Source organism: Pinus tabuliformis, chromosome 7, assembly GCF_031772625.1.
Source record: "Pinus tabuliformis cultivar Carrire ecotype Pingquan chromosome 7, CPIR1, whole genome shotgun sequence".
NCBI lineage: Eukaryota > Viridiplantae > Streptophyta > Pinopsida > Pinales > Pinaceae > Pinus > Pinus tabuliformis.
In genome coordinates, this window is record NC_142293.1 from 1,876,575,644 (window position 1) to 1,876,599,950 (window position 24,307).

A 24,307-nucleotide genomic window follows, 5' to 3' on the forward strand; every position below is an offset into this window, starting at 1 on the left:
GCTCGAGGCTTCCCCATTTTGAGGGTTTTTGCCCAGTGATGTGCAATTTCCCGATCCGGGCCTCCCAGGGGCTAATTTCGCCTCCCGCACAGTTTCCATGGGCCTCGATTAGCGTGATTTGACCAAGGTCCTCGTCGTTCCATGATGGCTGCCATTTTCATTGGTTTAGAGGTGTTTTTGATCGCTGTTATAAATTCTTTGAAGTTTAGCTTGACCTGGTACAGTCATGGCTCTGTTTATCACTCTTTATGGATCCAATTCGGATCATGTAGTCCTTGTGGTTTGTAGAGAGTCCTCTCGCTCTAACATTGGACTCTTCAAACCAACTCTACAGAAGGTCATTACAAATGTAAAAAATCAGCAAGATACAAATTTGGTAGTAAATATGACCAAAATAAGAACTAGTGCAAACAATTTTCACAATCTTTCTTTTGAAACCAACGTTATAATCTCCTTAGCATTATGATCAGCTGTCATTGTTCTTCCCAGGTCAGCGAACTGAGCTCTGCCTTGACAAAGTGTAATTGCATAAAAGGAATGTCGGTCTCATGCTAATAGGTCTCCTATGATGAATGGTAGGAACCTAGTATATAGACAATTTTTCTCTTTGCTTAGCTACCTAGGGCTTATTTCTCTTTCCAAATATCAATAATTCTTTTCCAAGAAAATATAAAATAAGAATAATATTTTACTATATTCTAAAAGGTGAAGATGTTGAAATCATGCCACAAAGTGAAAGGAAATCAAATATCTTTCCTCAAACCACCAAATATATAAAGAAAAAAAATAATAATTATAAAAATAAAACTAGATCTATCTATCTATGCATGAAATGAGTCAAGTGACTAAAAAAATCTGACCAAAACAAACCAAAAATTTCAAACTTGACAAAATCCTCTAAAAAAACAGCAAACAAACCACTAAATTTTTCTAAGATATTAGAGCTAGACATCAACGCAATTTCATGTACTTGAATAAGCCCATTGTTGCTTAGTGTTAGACTTCTTAAATTATTTATTTATCATTTAATACTAGAACACTATCTATGTGAAAAGAAATAGGTCCCAACTTCATCAAATCCGAATTCATTTCCAATCAAAGATCAAATCCAAAGGGCACTAACTCGTTACTCTAGGATGTTGCTAAAGTTAAATACAAAAAATAAAGATATGATAAAAAAGGACCTGCAAGATTGTATTGGTCGAGTGTGACAGGGACACCAATAGCTGAGACTAGAGAGATTTATAGAATGTGGTATTTACTAGTGTGTGTCTATTGTGCAATTAGTGGTACGGTGGAGAGACCTACCAAGAAGGGACGTTGGTCTTAGGAAAGTATAGTAGGGAGATCCATAAAGCATTTATGTAGAAGGAAGATGAGAAGTGTTGTCTTCAAGTTGGGTTATGTTATGGTAGAATTTTGTTGGTGATAAGTGGTAACAAAACACTTACATCAATAGGTAAAAAGTAATTTCGGGGCATGAGTTGGATTGACTCATGTTATCTCATCCCTTAATGTTCCTAAGGACATGTGGGGACACGAACAACTTAGCACCTGAAAGACTTGAAAACATGACAAATGACTGACAAGACTATACAAAAGAATTTCAGACTCATGTCAATAGGTCTCCTACAATGAATGCACAGAAACCTAGTACATAAACCATTTTTCTCTTTGCTTAGCTACCCATGGTTCATTTCCCTTTCCAATTATCAATAATTATTTTCCAAGAAAATATAAAATAAGCATAGTAGTCTACAAAGTCATGCCATAAAGTGAAAGGAAATAAAAACGAATTTCTTCAAACCACAAAATATATAAAGAAAACAATAAAAATTATAAAACTAGATCTATGAATCCAAGCATGAAGTAAGAACTAAAATAATTGAAGGGACCAAGATAATATTTGACCAAAACAAAACTCAAAACTCAATAAAATGCCCCAAACACAAGCAACATATAAGCCATTAAAATTTTCCAAGATATCAGAGTTAGACATCAAGGTAGTTTTATGTACTTGAATGAGCCCATTGTTGTTTTGTGTTAGTCTTGTTAAATTAGTTATTTATCATTTAGTAATAGTTGGACACTATCTATGTGAAAAGAAATAGGTCCCAACCTCATCAAATCTAGTTGTATTTCCTGTCACAGATAAGAAACAAATAATGTAATGATTAAATATGAAACATCAATCTTAAAATAACATGCATCAAAGTGATGTTTTCGTAATGTTACAATGAAAAATACAAATATAGAACGTATCTTTACCTGAATTTGACATATAGTAATCTTGCATAATCAATGGAACATGTATACCAAAATAAGAGTCCTAGGGTATTTCAATTTCCCAGTTTTCATCTTGGTCCTCATTTTATAAATTGTGAACACGATCTTCTCTAAATGAACTGTGATTATGAGCCTCCAAAACATTATGTTCTATATCAAGTTCATTAGAGAAATTTGTTATATTGTTTTCTCCCCTTCTATCACAATCTGATCGCCAAAGACTTAGCGCTCTTTCATATGGAAAATTGTCAATGTCATAATTTGTTACATATAATCTTAAACATGTATCCACATGTTTATCAAGCTTAATCCTCAACTTTGACTTCAAGAATGATATTGCACTAAACATTCTCTCATCCTCCACTGATCCCAAAATCATGGTTTGACACAAAATCGCTAATTTGAAATATTCTGATATGTTTTCTTACAGGTATTGGCTAGCACTTAAAGTATTCCATAATCTTGTTATAGCACCATTTTCATTAGGATTCTCTAAAAAAGGATATTGCTTCCACATTGTTTTAGCAAAGTCGACCTTGCTGATACAATTTTGATGAATCTAAAATACCTTCAATTTGCTCTCCATGTATCGAGACTTTCTTGCAAAAATGGTCTACTAAGCATTTTAATCTTTTTTGAAAATCGGATTTTAAAGTTCTTGGCCACTGACAATTGTTCAAATATTGAGGGTATACCACACACATGGCCTCCAACAATTCATCTCAAGGAAATCGTTCTCTTATTTCTAATGATAGTGATCTTGCAATTTCTATCAAATTTTGTTACACTCAAATCACAATAGTATCAAATTGGTCTCTTAACATGGGGAAATCGTTGGTGATTAGTTCCGTATTACAAATATAATGAAAGGGAACCATATAACCATGCACCGCGATACATAGTATCTCTTTTTCATTAAACGTCATTTTTTTTTAGTATTTTCTATATTGATGATCTTAGTCCAACTTTTAAACTCTGGACCAGTAAAAGAGTCTGGCATCATATACAAATTATCCAATACAAGACATGCTGACTTTCTCGCATTTGTGTATTCCGCAATATACTTTGTGAGATTCTGAGACATTTTCACAAGGACATTCATTTCATGTAGCATAGGAAGAATTCTAGCTAATGTCAATAATGTCTCTGTTAGAAAAATATTATATATGACAAAGAAATGCAAGACGTATAATATGCAAAAAAAAACACAAACACATAAAACCAGAGAGACACAGATATACGTGGTTCACCCAGTTTGGGCTACGTCCACCTCAAACAGCCAGTCCTTCCTTTCTATTATCCAGCAAAATGAAGAGACACAACCTATAGCAGATCCATTGTAATATCCTCTGTTTTCTCTCATAGTCTCACCTCTCTATTTCTCGCTCAAAGAAATACACATATATACCACAGCCTCAATACAATACCCTCATACAAAGAGAGGGGTTGCCTTCTAGGGAAAAAAAACCCTAAACTAAACATAAATTCTACTGTCAGATCATCCGCCTAATGAATGGCCCAGATTGACTAGAAATTAGTATACTTTTACAAGGAAATTTTACATCTATTTTTAGCTTTGGGGGCACTACCCCTGAAACCCCCACCGGGGGACCGCTGGCCCCTGGACCCCCCAGTCGGGGGGATGGCCCCCCCTAAACCCCCACGAGGGGGACAAGTCCCCCTTGTATGGAGGGGTGTACAATCTTCCTGGGGTATACATCTAGCTGAAACAAAGACCTCTAAATTAGGATGATAATCGTGCTCCACACCCAACAGTCTCTATATTAGTTAGTCGAGAAAGCAGATCTTGAGCTTTGTCTACAATGTAGCGATTTTCATACATCAACCTTACCAAAGATTTGAACTCACTAAATAGTCTTTGAGATGGTCAATTTAATGAGATCCATCTTGTATCAACATATTTCAGTAGTTTTTTTCCATCCGTAACACCATCTGCAAATTGTTCAAACTCTAAATATTGTTTGGGACTACAAGAAAAGTATGCATGAGTCTCACGTACAAGATCTTCAATTTTTGAAACTCATGGAAACTTGCTTACTATTTTAAATCCAAGATTCATCCTATGAGCCATACAATGAATATTAAGCATATATGGTGAAGTTGATAGTTGTAGCCTAACATAAAGGCCATTCCTTTGTCCTTGCATTATCGATGCTCCATTTGTTCCAACACATACCAACTTTTTTGCAATCATTAAATGATCCATACCACTTTCCTTCCAACCATTAAGAACCAGTTCATAAATATTTTCAGCTGTAGAAGTCTCTCTCATCTTTTTAATCCCAAGTAGATAGGAATGCCTAATATGGTCATTAACCATTAGTTGTAACCTCATCCAAAGAAAATGCCAAAAACCTAGCATTTGCAATCTTCTCTTTCAAATCATCCTTTTCTACTTGAGCTAGATATCTTTCCCATTCCCAACCACTGGTTACAGACCAATGAGAAGATGGAAAGTTTGACACTTGAAGAAAAGATAGAAATTTCATGTGATCTAGATAATCTATCATAGGACGACCTTTAGATAAGATGTGAAATACAATGCTTAATTGTATCGTCTTGGATAACAAACTTCTTTCCATCATCTTTTCAAATAGAGATATGATGGTTCCTCCACTTGCCTCAAGTTTCCTCTTGCTTATTAAATATTTTTTATATTCTTTTGCATATTCAACATGTCGATATTCCTCAGAAGATTTCCATCTAACAATAGATTTATCTTTACCATTTACAATTTTCTTTTCATACACCTTTCTTGCATGCTTTTGTACTGTATCTAGCTTCATCTGAAATTTCACTACCTTTTGAGTTTTCCAACTACACGCATTACATCTAACTTGTTGGAAAACCTCGTTCTCATTTGTAGGAGGTATTTCTTCAATAAATGGAAAACTTGAGACCCAATTTTCTTGGAATTGTCTCCCTACGGTCCACTGGCCTCTTTTCCTTTTCTGCGAATGGATTGTGTCACCTTCTAAGGAAAAATATTTAACATTTTCATCACCAATTTCTGTTGAAATTGCATTTATCTCACCCTGATCACTTGAGGAACCTATTATTTCATCCATCATATGGATATCAAATGCATTTCCACAAGAGTTAACCTCTCTCTTAATAATAGATTGTTCAAAGGAGTTTGAATCATGAAGAGAATGTGTATTTATGGATGGAGCATTTTGAAAGTATGATAATACATCCATTTGCCTTGATGGTTTCTTCCCACAATTATCTTTTGACATCTCAATGAATATTCCACACATAAAATTTCAAATCGATCTGCAAACCTGCATCAACAGTTTCCAAGAGTTGAGATATGCTTCATATAAATTCACTTGATCATAGAAAATAGAATTTTACTTTGAAAAACAATTGTTGAGTCAACATTGAAAGAAAATATATCAGGAACTGAATTTTGAGGTAAAATGGAATTTCACAAAAAATATTTAACAATGATAATGGGGAATTGTTAACTTTTAAGACATTAAATATACTAATTCATTTGTATAAAATTGAAACAACATCATCCTTGCAGGTCTATCTTAGTCATTTTGGTTTACTAGTTTGGCTTGGGTTGATATCCATGCTAGATATCTATGGGTGGGCTTTGAATCATTCCCATTCCATGCAGTTAGTTTTTTGGACAAATTCTATTAGAAAAATTAGTGACTCTTTGATTTTTGTGCAAAAAATAGAATATTAATCCTCATGGATTTGAATGTAGGCATGATTTAGCATGAAATCCATTGTTAAATGGGTAAATTTCATATGGATTTTTTATAGAATTCCCTTGTCGTTTTACTGTTAAACACCAATGATTTCATACAGTCAATGTGGCACAGTTACACACCAACGATTTCATACACTCAAAGTGGAACCAAGAACACTAGCACTAGTTTAAATGCAACATATTTTATGTTTTCTCATCCTCACTAAGAGATCATCTTCAAAATAATTTCAACTAAAAACCATTAAGAGAAGTAACACATACCTTTCAATCTAGGGATTATAATTCAAACAAGCCTTAGCAAACTTCCTGAAGACACCTTCACTAGTTTTTTCACTAACTAAAGAATTTCAAACTACTTTGGATCATCTTCTGAGATTATTGAGCCTTGAATCTCTCATCTTAGGTATTTTAATTGATTTCCCCATAGATCAAAGGCAACAAATTGGAGTTCGATACCATATTTTACTTAATCCATGGTCATACTCTAAAGTAAGAAACATAACACTAGTTGTTTTAAAAAATCATACCATTTGTCTCCTTAAACATTGCAATAGCTGGTCAAACTCATGTGATTATATCATATATTGCTCAAGTTAGATACTAGATAACACTGAAAACTAAAGCATCTATTCAATCTTATAAAAGAAATCTTAACTAACTTTGACTGAGGTATTTGAGATACTTTGAATATTCTGAGGCCATGTATGAGGCTTATTTTCCATCTGTGAAAAGATATAATGCCTTCTCAACCTACTTTAAAAACAATGAGGTTTTATAGATAGATTAGCTTGTCACTGAAGCCCTTAACCAATGCAGATCAATGAAAAGGAATATGAAGGTGCGAACAAAGGTCTAGATTGTGATCTCGCCAAAACTAAGGAATTCGGTGAAAATGGTGGTAGGAATGTGAGGTTCAACACTGACAACCAATATTATATCTTTGAAATGTTAATACATTGTCATAAATGTTGAGACCATGCCTCTGTTAGTGCCTAAGACTACGCATACTATAAAACAGTGTAGACAAATGCTTCCTAGATAGGATAGGTTGTTATGTTTCAATAAATAAATTGTGCACAAACATTACACCTATGCGCACACGACCAGTAAGACTCCTGGCTATGGAATAAAAGAAACACACTAACTAAAGTACTTCAAGTTGGCCTGAAAATAAGGAAGATGCATACAACAATTTCAATAGAAAAATTTACTAAAGCATGATAATCTAGATGTCCTGCATTATCATATACAATATGTTAACTGTAGATTTACCTAAATCAGCAATACTAATTCCACAAAACAGGTGAAGGACGGAATGCAGTTACATATCCAAGAAGAGCATTCATAATGGCTTGAGCTAGAACATAAAGGGAACCAATAGATATCGAACAACATGCCAACACACACAAGCATAATAATGAATGTAAAATAATTGTGATAAAAACAGAGGAAGCACAGTAAGATAACTATGGGTGTAATATGAGAGTTACTACAGTGAAACTCCAAAACGGATGACATGGCAACATATTAATGTATTATGCTATCTAAAAGATAACAATATGATAATCACAAAAAGATGCATATGCTAATTGCCAAAACAATAAAGACAAGAATCTCATGTAAAAGGAATGTCTAGAAACATAGAATTCAATTCCCAGCCAAAATCCAAGGCATGGAAGTTCGAAGTAACATAGGAGAAGACAACACTTACAAAAGCATAGAAATATCCTTCCCTACAGGAGTGGGGAGGCCTTTCCATGCATGTCCACAAAACACAATCTGAATGCCCCAAGACTAGCTGAAAACAATGTCCTAAGCAAAATTGCAAAGACTACCTAAAAAAGGCTTGTATCTCATTTTTTCTTTTTGGCAGGAGGCTCTTCATCCTCATCATCATGCCTCTACTAGTGCCTAAGACTATACATCGCGTGATACACAATACAAATATGTGACTGAATGTGATTGTTATAAACATTAGTGACTGAACACAAATACAAATACAAATATGTAACTGAATGTGATTGTTATAAACATTAATAACTAAATACAAATATATAGGGTAATGCAGCGATATATTTTAGAAAAGTAACTAAAGGTTACAGGCTAGTGGAAACAATGAATTAACCTTCAATTCATGAAATGTAAGCTATAATTCGTGGCTGGAGATGAGTCTGGAATGCACAGGGATGGAGGCAAGGGCATTAGCCTCGAGTAGAGAAAGAAGATTAGATAATTGGAATAGGGATTTGTAGTTCTCCTCTCTTTGCAACATTATGGGTTTGTGCAAACTTGAGCTGCAATTAAAATCAATCTAGCTGCAACACAAACTTGCTCTTATGGAATGAAAAATATGAACTCAATAAACATTCTCAGATAAATGAGACATAAAAGCAGTCATGAACATTCCTAAAGGAAAACATCGACAGACTGCACTTTGAAATTAACCATCCCAACTAATCTGTCACTCACAGTAGGCATGGGACATCTAACAATTTTATTTATATTACATCATATCTTTCACATTAGTGACTGAATACAAATATATAGGGTAATGCAGTGATATGTTTTAGAAAAGTAACTAAAGGTTACAGGCTGGTGGAAATAATGAATTAACCTTCAATTCATGCAATGTAAGCTATAATTTGTGGCTGGAGATGAGTCTAGAATGCACAGGGATGGGGGCGAGGGAATTTTCCTCGGTCAGAGAAAGAAGATTACATTCCAGCTCTAGAGTCTACACACATCTTCGAGGAAATTGTAGTAGAATCTATGATAGTGTCGGGTGACTTGAGTCTCTGGACAAATCAATAAGCATAAAACATGTTGCAAATTGGAATAGAAACTACACATAGTTTGAGAAATGCTCCACAACCAATTGATAAGTGACAAGTGAAGACAGGGGCAAAGTCTACAAATGTTGTATGCAGACACGAAGAGCCAGAAATAATGTATAAGCATATACATATTCCAGTAGTTGAATGGTTGGTGCTTACCTAGCAACGAGTCAACAATTCAGAAATGGTCCAAATGGAGGATTCTTTCACAAAATTGATACCCTGCGCTGCCTACAATGAGTCACCAAGAAATGGAGGATGATTTCGATTCACAAAATGCATACCCTGGTCCTGGCGCTGCTTGAAAGGAGTCACCAACTCAAAAATCAGAAATGTAGCCAACTCAGAAATTAGAAATGGAGGATTCACAAACTGACTACCAAATTTATACATCCTTGCCATCGATGAAAACCAGATTTGAAAACAAGGAGGTGTATCACCCTTGCCCTTCATTTGAAAACCAAGAAATTAGGAAATTAGGGCGATTGGGAGCAAATCCAACCTCCCAAACCAAAAAATGTGCGATTTGCAAGAATTTAACAACCTCCCAAACCAAAAAATGGGTGATTTGCAAGAATTTAACAAACTCTCAAACCAGAAAATGGGCTATTTGCAAGAATTTAACAACCTCCCAAACTAGAAAATGGGCGATTTGCAAGAATTTAACATCTCAAAGCAAAAAAATGGGCGATTTGCAAGAATTAAACCTCCCAAACCCAGGCGAATCGGGCCAAATGAGTTTTGCATGGTTTAGCTGCCCCTTTTTTTGGGGGCTAAAATGAAAAAAACAATTATTTTTTAAATAAAAGTTGGCCTAACTATATCAAATGGGTGTTTTATAAAAATTTTGCCCCTCTAAAATGCAAAACCCCTTAAATTTTTCCCTTGGGCTAAAATTCGCCCCTAAAATTGACCATGCTTAGTGATTTTTGCTCAAGAGAGCCATTTGCATTTAAATGATAGACCTGCTAGTATGATGGTTTGAAACGATCCCACCATTACAACGTAAATAGCCTGATATCCATTCTCCACTTCGACATGGAACAAGTGAGCTATTATAATTACACATCAATTCTATCACAACAATTTGACAACATGAGTAACACTAATATAATATATTTTAGGAGAAAATGATATGTAGCGTCATAAATTATACAAGCAGTTTAAATAATATATGAAATGGCTCTTTTTTTGGTCAAATTTTCCTAAAATTGATAGATATTTTTAAGAATCATAAGTTTAAGTTGTTTAATCTACAAAGTTAGAGTGCCTTAAAAGCTTTTTAGGGTGCTAAATTCCTTAATGCATTCAAAAGTACATTTTAATTGATAAAAATTTACAATATTGCTTAAAATTATATTACCCAATTTAGATAAAAAAAATAATTATGTCTATTAGTTAAAATAAGTCTAAATTATATTAATAATCATGACATGGCTACCATTCACGATTTGGTCTAAAAAGAAACCTCTAAAAATGAAAAAAAATATTATTACCAATAATTCCTCTTCCTCTCCAGTTTTACAACTAGCCTCCTGCCGGACCAGTCACAAGGTGATGATATTCAATGTAGTCTTAGCTTGAACTGTCTAACCTTTTCTTCCTTCATGTTCTTTCCCCTTATGGAAAAATTCTTCTTGCTCATGTTTTGGGAGTTTGTTCTCAATGATTGTTTTACTCATTTAGATTCTTCAAACATGTCCCACGGAATGTGATATTGATTATCACTTTATTAAGATAAGTTCCATTGTGATCTTTATTAGATAATTCTGTCTTTTAAATACATGCTTTCAAGTTCTGACTTGAGTGTAAAATTTGTAAATATTGCATTAAGTAATAATAATAAAGTTGGGTTAATTAAAGTTAGACAATGGAGATGGGATCTATCTATCTCTATTGGTTGGTTAAGGCTAGGAATTGGAGATCTGTGGTTCATCTATTTCTATATGCTTCATATCATTTGTTCCGTTCCATTAACCTCTATTTTTCATTTTCAGCCACAAATATTATATTATGGCTCATGTGTTGCATATAAAACTAAAACATATAATGTGTTCGAGCATGCGTTTGTTGGCTCATGTATGCTAGTTTCTAGCTATTCTATTCCAATCTTTGACCAATTCATATAAATGAATAAATCAAAAGAAAATGTAAATGTGTATGTAACGATTCAAATACACAACATGGTGATTCAATATGCTGACCTATAGTGACTGGGTGTTCATCCATATCTACATAATTTTTATTGGTGAAGACATCATAAGCTTACCACATTCAGGGTCCATCCAATAATGACAAAAGAAGCCAAATTCAAATTCAATCTAGGATTTCCATCCAACACCACTTCATCATTAATGATCTGGTAGGCAGCAACCTTAGGAATAGATCTTTCTAGCAATCGAAATCTACACACATTACATGAACCATATCAAAACATACAAAAAAAACCAACATTAACAGTAATAGCTAATTTTATGCACATTTTAGATCCATCTTGACTCTCAATTATGGGCACCTATTTGCATTAATATCTCAAACACCATGGAGACCTAAAAAAAATAAGTGATAAAAAACTCCCATCTACTAGCCATTTTCTCACCATTAACCGCTTAGATGATTTTTTTTCCATAGCACAGTCCACGAACATGGAAAATCATCCTCTTAATTTACAAGAAAATATTTACTTAAATCCAACACCAAAACATTTTAATGCAACTTACTCAAATGGACTTTGTGTAGCTTGAAAAAACGTACCTCAGTAACGGGGATTGCACGTAAAGAGAAGCAAACATGCAGGAATGGACTAATTCATCAGACTCAACTGTAGTGGTGAGCACAATTTTGTCTTCACCAATATATTCCACCGACTATGCCCTGCACTTCCAAAAAAACGATGCTTATCTATCGCAAAGGTTTTGATGTTGATTCTATTCTCATCGCACGTATTTAACATGAAAAATTGTTCTCCATTACACAACCAATGAAAAGGTTCAAAAGCATGTTATTATTTTTGGTAAAAATGTTTATATCATATTTTGGGTTAAACACAAAGGGGTTTGTGTTTTTTTTTTATTATCTTATTTGGAAGTAAAAACAATTTTCATCGAGTAGTTTTTAAGAGTAATTTTTTTGAAATTTTTTTGGTTTATTTTGCGATTTAATTTGTCTACTATTAGACACGGATTCATTGAAATCACAATTTTCACAGGGGAACTCTTCCCAATCAAATTGCCCCATGGATTTTTGATGGTTCTTAATCTATATATAGTCAAAAAACTAGATTAAACAACACAAATTAAGATTTGGCCACAATTTTTTTCCTCAATCTGTCAAGAACTCTAAAAAATCACACTTAAAAACTACTTCAATCCTAATAAAATTGGAACCCTGACAAAACCTTACATAAAAAGAAAAATGATAACTAGATATACTTACAGTGGGGAACAATGATGGTTATAACATTAAGATAGGTGGCTCTTAAAAACCGGAACACAAATTATTAATGTGAAACAACTCCGATCACTCTCACACCATAAGTCTGAGAAGTGTGAGGAGAGACAACATTAATGTCGCTCCCGAATGATGATTATAACATTAGGATAAGTGGCTCTTAAAAATCGAAACACAAATTATTAATGTGAAACAACTGAGATCACTCTCACACCATAAGTCTGGGAGGTGTGAGGAGAGACAACATTAATGTCGCCTACTCCTTGCAGTCTTGCTCCATGCATAAATGGATGTCACAGACACTTTGGCATGATTGTTTAGCTAGCTTGTGGTCAAAAGTACATGACTAGGCTTATTTTGACATCCAAAGATTTATGGCAAGTAGTTTGTCATTAGTCTCCAAGTAGCGGCTTAACAAATCCTAGCCCAAATAAAACACAATTTAATACAAAATAATAAAATAACATTAAAAAATTAATAAATCATCAAAAAATAAGTTTGATAAACTTTAGAACACTTCATAAGTGAAATACAAAATTTTAAAACTTCCAATATAAAAGTTTTAAACAGGAAAAGAAGGCCCTATGAAGGTTAAATTTCAACCTTCGTGGCGGTCTCATCCCAAAATTAATGCAATATACATTAATATGGAGTTGTTTTTAGTGTAATTTTTTGGATTTTCCGGAATCCAATTTAAAAATATGAAGTGAAATCTTGATTTGTATTATTTAAACAGGTTTTTTGATTGTATATATAGATTCAGCACCTTGAAAAACCCTTAGGGCACTTGCATTGTGCAGCAATTTCTTATAAACTTGCGTTTTCAATAAATTCCTGAGAGATTTCAAAGAAATTAAACCTGAAATACCCACCAGAAAAACTTCTAAAAATTTGTTAAAAAACAACTCACATTAATACAAAAAAAATATAAAATAAAATATTAAATTTAATTAATATGCACTTAGTTGAAAAATGTATAAAATAAATATTAAATTTAAATAATATTTGAAAATCTAATTGTATATATCTCCACCTACAACAATATTTATCTCACTTTACTGCAAAGTTGACTTTATTATTATTATATTATTGACTTTATTATTATTATATTATTTACAGAGGAAGATATCCTTATTTAATAGGGGAGGCTCGGCCCAAAAATGATATGTAAAAGATAAACTTGGATTGAGCTGGGCGGCCATATGTCCGTATTCTTCTTCCAATCCACTGCTTCTCGATAACTTACGGAAAACTGGTGTCACCATGGATAAAATTTGTTATGGCAAATGGACCGCATGGATAGCTCCCGTAGTAATGCTTTTGCTGAGTTTATTCTATGTGATCACTGCTCAACCAGGTATGTGTTGAAACATTCTAACTCGAAGAAAAGGCTCTGTTGAAAATATAATTTCAACTGCGATCGCCGATATCGCATCGGCAAAATGAAGTGAAGGAATTATAAAGGAGCCTTTGTGTTTGCGATAAGCGATCGCCGATATCGCATCCGCAAAGTCAAAGTGAAGAAGTTATAAAGAAGCTTTTGTGTTTGCGATAAGCGATCGCCGATATCGCATCGGCACATCGCTATCGGCAATGTCATAGAGTCGGGGTCTTTGACATGAGTAAAGTTGCGATGCGATGGAGTGGACCCGATGGCTTCCTAAAACCAAATTGCATAATGTTTGAAATTCACCCGACGGCAAATATTAAATGTTGCGTGGAGTAAATCTAAGTTTTGGTTGACCATACGTCTTAATGAAATGTCATAGTGGTAGGTAAAATATTAAAGTTTTACATAGAGTTCGTAAGTTTTTTTTATGAAAAGGTATGGGCGTATGTACTTATTACAAAAATTCTGTATGGGATATGTGTATGTAATTTATTACTGTGTTGACCATTGTTTCTTGGGATGGCACACGGGAGGTTTTAGTGTGAGTTCACAGTAGAGTAAAAATTAGAGTGGTGAAGCGAAAACCATGTGTGGTATGTATTGAACACACAGCAGTGTGTAAAAAAGATAGAACCAGATGATGTAATTTTTGGTGTAGGGAAAAACCATGTGTGGTTTTGCACAGCAGTGCATAAAGATAATGGTGGAGCGAGTTTTTGTAACTCTGTAAGTTTTGTTTTTACAGCAGCATGTAAAAGTGTTTTTCACACCAGTGAATGTAAATTTTGTTTTACAGCAGTAAGCTCATGTAAACCTTTGTTACAGCAGTAAGTTGTTTTTCACAGTAGTGAATATGAAAATGATTTTACAGTGGTAAATCCGTCTCAGTAAAAGAGGATGAAGTTTGTATTAGTTTTAATGAATAGAATGTTTTAGTGATGGTGAAATACTCTGTTTTCTCTGTGAAATTTTTAAGTCTCTCTGTGCATAAAAATCCTGTGGAGGTAAAACAGAGCATTGCCTCTGTGTGTTTGAACATTGGGTTTTTGGTATTTTCCCCATCCCCATTTAAAGAAAAACATCCAACAGTGGTATCAGAGCTAGCTTAGGCTCTTGAAGGTGTTCAAGAAGCTGAAGGGAGAAGGTTGTTGCTGCAGCAAAACTTCTCAGTCAGACAGAAGACTCAGACATCAAAGGATTCAGGTATTTCAAAGTTTTTTTTGTGTTGCTGAAAAAGCAGTGATTTGTTCTAAATACACAGTCAAGGAATGGCCAGCACAAGCACTGGTATGGGTTTGTTTAACACCCAGCTCCCACAGTTTAATGGGAAGAACTATGACTACTGGTCAATAACTATGACAGCCCTGCTTGCTTCCCAAGATTTATGGGAAATAGTTGAAGAAGGTTTTGAAGAACCAGCAGATGAAACTGAGTTCAATGCATTAACTCAGGGAGAGAAGGATCTGCTGAAGAACAATAGGAAGAAGGACTCAAAAGCCCGTGTGTTGTTGTATCTAGCAGTAGACCAGAGTATGTTTCCAAGGTTAGCAGCAGCTAAGACAGCCAATGAAGCATGGCAAACCCTCAAGACAGCCTATCAAGGCAAGGAGAGAGTGAAGACAACAAAACTACAATTGCTGAGGAAGGATTTTGAGAATCTGAACATGAAAGAGTCAGATAACATTGACTCATTCTTCACTCATGTGATTGGTGTAATCACACAAATGAGAACCCATGGAGAAACCATTGAAGATAGAAGAATAGTGGAGAAAATATTGAGGGTCTTACCCTCAAGGTTCGATGCCATAGTCACCACCATTGAAGAGACAAAGGATCTCTCAAGCTATTCAGTTGATGAGCTACATGCATCACTGATAACACATGAACAGAGGTTGAGTAGGAATGAAAACTCATCTCTAGAGCAAGCCTTCAAGACCCAGATGTCCTTTGGAAGAGGAAGAGGTCAAGGAAGAGGAAACCGAAGAGGAAGAGGCAGAAGCCAGAACAGAGGAGGAAGGAACAGCCCATCAAATGCACAAGGAAGAGGCAGCAATCCAAATCAGAACCAAGGTCAAGGCAACAGCCAACAAGGAGGACAACATCATGCTCAAGGACAAAGGTATGATAAATCTAATGTTCAATGCTATTATTGCAAAAAGTATGGACATTATGCTAGTGATTGTAGAAAGAAACAACATGATATGAACAGCAGACAAAATGCAAATGTTACAAGAGAAAACAACAGTCAAGAAAATGTCTTATTAGCTTGTAACATGGCTGAAACACATAGTGAGGACATATGGTTTTTAGACTCAGGTTGCAGAAACCATATGACTGGAAATATAGCCTTCTTTTCTGCTCTAGATAAAAATGTGAAATCAGAAGTCACACTAGGAACTGAAAGTAAAGTATCTGTTATGGGAAAAGGAGAAATAAAAATAATTTCAAAGCAAGGAGAAAGGAAAACCATAGCAGATGTATACTATGTCCCCGGAATGAGATGTAATCTCTTGAGTATTGGACAGCTTGTCCATAAGGGGTACAATGTTTTCTTTAAAAATGATGTGTGCACCATCATGGATATACCACCCAGCAAAAGATGCATTGCTGAAGTGAAGATGACAAGGAACAGGATGTTCCCTCTCCGAATCAGGGCAGACATGAAGAACAAAAGGGAAATGGCAGCAGTCACCCAACAGGCCTTTCAAAGCGTGCCAAAGGATGAGAATTGGTTGTGGCACTTGAGATTTGGACATCTCAATTTTGGAGGTATGAATTTGTTGAGCAGAAAAGGAATGGTAAGAGGATTACCATTGATAGAGAAGCCGGACAGCCTTTGTGAAGGTTGTATATTGGGCAAACAACATAGAGAGATTTTTCCATCAGGGAAAAGTATAAGGGCAAAGACACCCTTAGAGATTATCCACTCAGATTTGTGTGGACCAATGCAAGCTCCATCATTAGCTGGCAGCCTATATTTCTTGACATTCATTGATGATTGTACAAGAAAAACTTGGATATATTTCCTTAAAAACAAAAGTGAAGTGTTTGAGAAATTCCAAAATTTCAAAGCACTTGTGGAGAACCAAAGCGGGCTGCATATAAAAGTTTTGAGAACTGATAGAGGAGGTGAGTATATCTCCAAGGAATTCCTAAGATTTTGTAGAGAAAATGGAATTCATAAACAGTTTACAACTCGGTACACCCCACAGCAAAATGGAGTTGCTGAAAGGAAGAACATGACCATCATGGATATGGCGAGGAGCATGTTGAAGGCAAAGCATTTGCCGAATGAGTATTGGGCTGAAGCTGTACATTGTGCAGTTTATATATTGAACAGGTGTCCTACAAAAGCAGTCATGAACAAGGTGCCAGAAGAGGCATGGAGTGGGAGAAAGCAAGGAGTCACCCACATGAGAGTTTTTGGGTGTGTGGCCTATGCACACATACCAGATCAGCTAAGAAGGAAGTTGGACAGCAAAGGGGAGAAATGCATCTTCATTGGATACAGTGATGAATCCAAAGCCTACAGGCTGTACATCCCATCTACCAAGAAGTTCTTTGTAAGCAGGGATGTTCAATTCATTGAGGAGGAAGCCTGGGATGGAAGCATAGAGAAAACAGTGAACATTAAAAACTGTTTGTCTCATGATGAGGATGAAGAGGAAGTGGTTGAAGTACATCCCCAAACAGCAGCGCCAACACAAGGACAGTAAGGTACACCATCAAGGATAAATGAGGGTGCTTCTCCAAGCACACCACAAGAAGGAAATTCAAGTGCATCTTCAAGCACTTGCACACCAAGTGAACGAGGTAAGAAGTTTAGAAATCTAAGCGACATTTATGAAGAAGGAATGAATTCCTTATTTGCCTTGTTTTGTCATGTTGATGATCCTATTCATTTTGAGGATGCAATCAAAGATAGGAAATGGATAGAAGCTATGGATGAGGAAATTAATGCCATAGAGAGAAACAAAACATGGGATTTGGTTGAGCTACCAAAAGGCAAAGAAGTCATTGGTGTGAAATGGGTTTATAAGACCAAGAGTAATGGTAAAGGCAAGATAGAAAGGCATAAAGCAAGGCTGGTTGTCAAAGGCTACAAGCAGCAGTACGGGAGAGATTATGAGGAGACTTTCGCCCCGGTTGCAAGAATGGAAACCGTGAGAGCAGTGCTGTCCATAGCAGCACAAAACAAATGGAAAGTCTACCAAATGGACGTGAAGTCAACATTCCTAAATGGAGTGTTAATGGAAGAGGTCTATGTGGAACAACCTCTCGGATATGAGAAGAAAGGTGAAGAGCACAAAGTGTGCAAGTTGAAGAAAGCTCTTTATGGGCTGAAGCAAGCGCCAAGAGCATGGTACAGTAGGATAGATTCATATCTATTAGATAATGAATTTGACAAGTGTGAAGGAGAACCCACAGTCTACATCAAGGAAAAGGATGGTAAAATTTTGATTGTTGTCTTGTATGTAGATGATGTTATTTTCACTGGAAATGATATTTATCTTATTGAGAATTTTAAATCAGTCATGAAGGATGAATTTGAAATGACTGATATGGGTTTCTTGAGATACTTCTTAGGCATAGAAGTAGAGCAAAATGAAAAAGGAATTTTTATATCACAAGCAAGATATGTAAATCAAATTTTGAGCAGATTTAAGATGGAAGAATGCAAGGCAGCAATCACTCCCACAGTGATGGGATTAAAGCTCAGCAGAGAGGACAGCAGCAAGGACTTTGATCCTAGCTTGTACAAAAGCATTGTGGGCAGCCTTATGTATTTAACAGCAACTAGGCCTGATTTAATGTATGTTGTTAGTTTAATTTCCAGATTCATGGAGAGGCCAAAGGAGGCACATTGGCAGGCAGCAAAAAGAATCTTGAGGTATGTCAAAGGCACTAAAATGTTTGGAATCCTATATCATGCCTCAGAACATTCAGATTTAGTTGGATACACTGATAGCGATTGGGCTGGAAGTGTAGATGATCGAAAGAGCACTTCCGGTTATGTTTTTAATATGGGTTCAGGAGCCATTTCATGGGCTTCTAAGAAGCAGTCCATTGTAGCATTGTCTACAGCAGAGGCTGAATACGTGGCAGCTACAGCAGCAGCATGTCAAGCAGTGTGGATGAGAAGAATGTTGAGAAGCTTAGGCCAAGAGCAGGCAAAAGCGACAGTGATATTTTGTGACAATAGCTCAGCTATTGCGTTGTCAAAGAATTCAGTGTTTCACAAAAGAACGAAACACATTGATACAAGGTTTCACTACATCAGAGAATTGGTAAGCAATGGAGAAATCAGTTTACAACATTGCAGTACTCAGGAACAGGTAGCAGACATTTTGACAAAGCCATTGGATCAGAAGAGCTTTGAATTTTTGAGGAAGTGTTTGGGTATGATTGAATGCCCGACAGTTGAAATTAAAGGGGAGTGTTGAAAATATAATTTCAACTGCGATCGCCGATATCGCATCGGCAAAATGAAGTGAAGGAATTATAAAGGAGCCTTTGTGTTTGCGATAAGCGATCGCCGATATCGCATCGGCAAAGTCAAAGTGAAGGAGTTATAAAGAAGCTTTTGTGTTTGCGATAAGCGATCGCCGATATCGCATCGGCACATCGCTATCGGCAATGTCATAGAGTCGGGGTCTTTGACATGAGTAAAGTTGCGATGCGATGGAGTGGACCCGATGGCTTCCCAAAACCAAATTGCATAATGTTTGAAATTCACCCGACGGCAAATATTAAATGTTGCGTGGAGTAAATCTAAGTTTTGGTTGACCATACGTCTTAATGAAATGTCATAGTGGTAGGTAAAATATTAAAGTTTTACATAGAGTTCGTAAGTTTTTTTTATGAAAAGGTATGGGCGTATGTACTTATTACAAAAATTCTGTATGGGATAGGTGTATGTAATTATTACTGTGTTGACCATTGTTTCTTGGGATGGCACACGGGAGGTTTTAGTGTGAGTTCACAGTAGAGTAAAATTAGAGTGGTGAAGCGAAAACTATGTGTGGTATGTATTGAACACACAGCAGTGTGTAAAAAAGATAGAACCAGAGGATGTAATTTTTGGTGTAGGGAAAAACCATGTGTGGTTTTGCACAGCAGTGCATAAAGATAATGGTGGAGCGAGTTTTTGTAACTCTGTAAGTTTTGTTTTTACAGCAGCATGTAAAAGTGTTTTTCACACCAGTGAATGTAAATTTTGTTTTACAGCAGTAAGCTCATGTAAACCTTTGTTACAGCAGTAAGTTGTTTTTCACAGCAGTGAATATGAAAATGATTTTACAGTGGTAAATCCCTCTCAGTAAAAGAGGATGAAGTTTGTATTAGTTTTAATGAATAGAATGTTTTAGTGGTGGTGAAATACTCTGTTTCTCTGAGTGAATTTTTTTTAAGTTGTCTGTGCATAAAAATCCTGTGGAGGTAAAACAGAGCATTGCCTCTGTGTGTTTGAACATTGGGTTTTTGGTATTTTCCCCATCCCCATTTAAAGAAAAACATCCAACAGGCTCATGTATCCGGCTCTAACCTTTATGCAACGTTGCAGTATTTCTCTTTCGTCTACTTTTTACAGTCGTCATTTTATATCGAACGACTCTTCTAGGATTTGGGGAACAAGATATTTGATTTGTTTCTTATTTTCTTGCGGCGTGCAGACTTTTTGAGTATCAGTTGTGGAGCAAAAACGAATCACACGGCGGACAACAATATAACATGGATAACTGATGCTCATTACATAGATGTCGGTCAGTCAGAAGAAATAGGGGACCTCAGTGAGCAAGCCTATGGGTCATACTTGCATAGTTTCCGTTATTTCCCAAAACCTCTTTACAAGTCTTGCTATCAGTTGCCAGTGGCCCCTGACGTGCCTTACCTCTTAAGATTATGGTTCCCCCCTAGGGAATTTTTAGAATCCTTCACTTTCCCTTTTGAATTTTTAGAATCCTTCACTTTCTCTATTGAGACAGTGGATATGCTGGCTCAGCGAAATGTTACATTAGATCCGGATATACCAATTTTGCACGAATTTATATTGGTTACTAAAGGCAGAGAGTTGTACATTTGTTTGGTCAGATCCGACTATGAGGATGATCCATGTATCTCTGCGATCGAGATGAGGAGGCTCCAAGAGGGCATGTATATAAACGCTCAGCCAGGAACAATCTTGGTCACATTATCAAGATATGATGTGGGTGGAAATTCGACAGTGAGGTGAACATTGTGAACTTTTTATTTGAACCAATTTAGTGCGGTTGAGCTTTGGATGGTCGCCATGTTTTTTTGGGTAATGTTTGACATGCATAGCTTTGGATGGTTGATTGAGCAGGTATCCTCAGGATAAATTCGACCGCATCTGGAGATCAGATTTAGAAGCAAGTTCAGATTTACACAGTATAAGTTCGAAAGAGCCTATTTCAACAAAAAATACCAATGACCTTCCTCCAACTGCTGTCTTGCAAACTGCATGGGTTGTAAACAACCCGGGCAAGATTACATTGCAACTATACGATGGGAAACTAATATCTCACGCGGATCGGAAATTACTGCTGTTATATTTTGCAGAGATCGAGAGATTGAATATGTCTCAATCTAGATCATTTTCGGTCTCCGTGAATGGTGTCTTACAGCGTGACGGTGAAACCATTACTTTGAGGCGAAATTATTCTGCTCAAGAGTTCACAATCTATCCAGATACTGCACCAAAACTTTTAGATCTGCTTAAGAGCAGTGACTCCACCCTTCCTCCTATAATCAACGCTTTCGAGTGTTACGGGGTATATCTGTCGGACCAGCCAACATATTCTGGAGAGAGTAAGACTTGCCCTCGCTAAATTTCTCATAAGTAAATTACAATATTACAAATCCACGCCTAACGATGTTCTCAAAATGCAGTTGACGCTCTTAACGCTATCAAAAGTAGATTTGACATAAAAGATTGGATTTCTCATGATCCTTGCTATTTGATACCGTGGGATGGAATTAGCTGTGATAACAGCAGCATTTCTGAACTGTAAGTTAAATTCTTCGATTACTTTTACTGCTGAAATCGTGAAATCACGAGGCATATAAGCGAAATTGTAACATGCCAAGATGATACTCTTGTTGCCAGAAATTTGTCGGGAAGGAATCTTACGGGAGCGGTGCCTTACGAGATTGCACAGCTAGATGCATTGGTTAATCTGTAAGCAAAATTAGACCCTCTTTTTATGAAATTCTCCATGGGCATTCTAAATTGTGTTCATGTCCTCGTGTTTGATAACAGAATCACGATTAGTTTTGTATTTTGGGGATATTCTTGATAGTGTGTTAAAAATATTAGTTGTCTGTGAGTCTTCCACTTGGGAATATACAACTCTGGTTCGGCTTTTCAAGGGAACATGATATGCCTGATTATTATACGAGGCACCAATCATCTGTGCAGCATTTACCTATTCGTTTGAATATTATGTCAGCTGCTAATCATCTGTGCAGCATTTACCATTTTGTGTTGGAATTAGCAGGTCTCTTGCCGATAATCACTTAACTGGACCAGTGCCAGATTTGACCAATTTAGTGAAGTTGGAGGGACTGTAAGTTTCTCCTAAAAGAGAACTTTCATTTTGTGGGTTCTTTTGTTGCTATACATTTAAGCAAAAATTACTTTGGTTACTCTGCAGATATTTACAAAACAATAACCTTAATGGGACTCTTGAGTTTCTATCTAAACTCTATGCCCTTGAGTTGTACGTCTGCCTCTTTTCTCTTTTCTCTTTTTTCTATTTAACTTTTTTGAAGTTTTTGTTCAAAAACCAAATAGAATTATTTAGTAAAATTTGTACTCAATGCTTTTGGATAATCATCTGTGCGAGACTTACCTATTTGTGTTGAAATTATAACAGGTCTCTCGACCATAATGGCTTCACGGGACCACTGCCAATTACGGCCTATCCAATCAAATTGGAGCGATTGTAAGTTACTATCCAACACAACTTCCATTTCGTGGGTTCTTTTGTTGCCATATATTTTCATAAATCAAAGATTAACTTTGGTTACTATGCAGAAATTTACAAAACAATAACTTGAATGGCACTCTTGACTGGCTACCTTCTCTAGAAAGTCTTCGAGAAGTGTACGTTGACGTCTTTTCTCTTTTTATTGTTAATTTGTGTTTTTTGGTCAAACTTTTATTCAAAATTAAGTAGAATTAATTAACAATTTTTGTACTGAATGTTTGTGTCGAAATTAACAGGTCTCTCAATGACAATCAATTCACTGGACCAATGCCAATTTTGGTCCCTGGAAACGAATTGGAGCGACTGTAAATACCTTTTAAACACAACTTTCATTTTGTGGAATTTTTCAGCTGTTCATTTCACAAAACCAAAATTGACCATGCAGATATTTACAAAACAATAAACTGAATGGTGATGTTAAGTGGTGGCTTCCTTATTTACAAAATCTTCAAGAATTGTACGTCTCCCTCTTTTTCTATTTGATTTTTAGAAGTGTTTTTCAAAATTCAATACAGTTAATCGATAAATATTGACTCAGTTGTTTCAACTTTTTGTCACACAGAAATATAGCAAACAATAATTTCAGCGGTGTATTTCCTGATCGCCTGCTCCTTAATTGTTCGTTGAAACTCAAGTAATAATATCCTATTTTATATTTCTTATGCTCGTACACAAACTTGTTTTAAGATCCAATCCTATTTTATATTTTATATTTATATTGAATGAACTTCAAATTTTAATTAATTCAATTTATGGAAAAATGTCTTTCGGTGTTTTGCAGTTACTCGGGAAACCCCTACCTACGGGTGGGTAAGAGGGAATGTAATCTCGACAAGGAAAACAGGAAAGAAAACATGAAATTGATGGTTGTCCTGGGAATTCTATTCATCGCGTTGATGGTAGATAAATTTGTAAAATTGAGAATAAAATTCTATTCTACTGAAAGCAAACATTTCTTGAACCAAGGTAAGTATTAGAAATTTTATTATAATAGGCTTCGGGTACAGAGCCTACAATTTTGTTAGGAAAGTTTTTCTTGCTGGAGTCAGACTATGTTTTTATGGTTTTTTTGACAGTAGAAATAAATTTAACATTATCAAGCACCATCAAAAACTTAACTTCTGAACACCTGAAATCTGAAAGCTTAATAATTATAACTCAGATTTCCTAAAATTTCTACCAAATTTTCATCAAAATCCTAAAAATTTCCACTATTTTTTGGGGAAAAAGGTGGCCAAGATATACTCTATTATAATATATAGGATTGTAAGCAATAAATGGAAAATCGTTGTGTTTTTACTATTATTAACTGTACTTTCCATTAACGATTTGCAGACCGCTTGATGAATATGGTGTCAAATGCACGTGCCTTCACTCTAGATGAGGTGATAGCTGCCACAGAATATTTTAGAAGGGAAATCGGGCGAGGGGGATTTGGTTCGGTGTACTTTGGCAAATTGCCCGATGGAAAAGTTATAGCGGTGAAAGTGCTATCCTTATTCTCCCGACAAGGAATTCAAGAGTTTTTGGCTGCAAGAGGTAATTCTAGATATAATACGGTTCAATGTCAGTTTTTGGCTGCACCCTAACT

General features: G+C 35.7%; 1 protein-coding gene across 1 annotated transcript; it reads left to right on the forward strand.

Moving 5' to 3' along the window:
- The first annotated feature begins 13,486 nt into the window (after window positions 1-13,486).
- Window positions 13,487-24,305, forward strand: LOC149255979 (putative LRR receptor-like serine/threonine-protein kinase At5g48740). The gene is made up of 13 exons (XM_089455172.1): window positions 13,487-13,675; window positions 20,380-20,935; window positions 21,051-21,535; window positions 21,617-21,734; window positions 21,834-21,905; window positions 22,225-22,293; window positions 22,381-22,446; window positions 22,603-22,671; window positions 22,764-22,832; window positions 22,953-23,021; window positions 23,279-23,350; window positions 23,498-23,682; window positions 24,052-24,305. Exons 1-13 carry the CDS (start codon window positions 13,582-13,584, stop codon window positions 24,303-24,305), a joined length of 2,178 nt encoding a protein of 725 aa, XP_089311298.1. The 5' UTR covers window positions 13,487-13,581.
- The last annotated feature ends 2 nt before the right edge of the window (window positions 24,306-24,307 follow it).

Coding starts and splice junctions, on each gene's coding strand:
- LOC149255979 (XM_089455172.1), top strand. CDS start 13,582: ATGGATAAAATTTGTTATGGCAAATGGACCGCATGGATAGCTCCCGTA. Junction 21,906..22,224: donor CTAGATGCATTGGTTAATCT/GTAAGCAAAATT, acceptor TGGAATTAGCAG/GTCTCTTGCCGATAATCACT. Junction 23,022..23,278: donor GGAAACGAATTGGAGCGACT/GTAAATACCTTT, acceptor TTTGTCACACAG/AAATATAGCAAACAATAATT.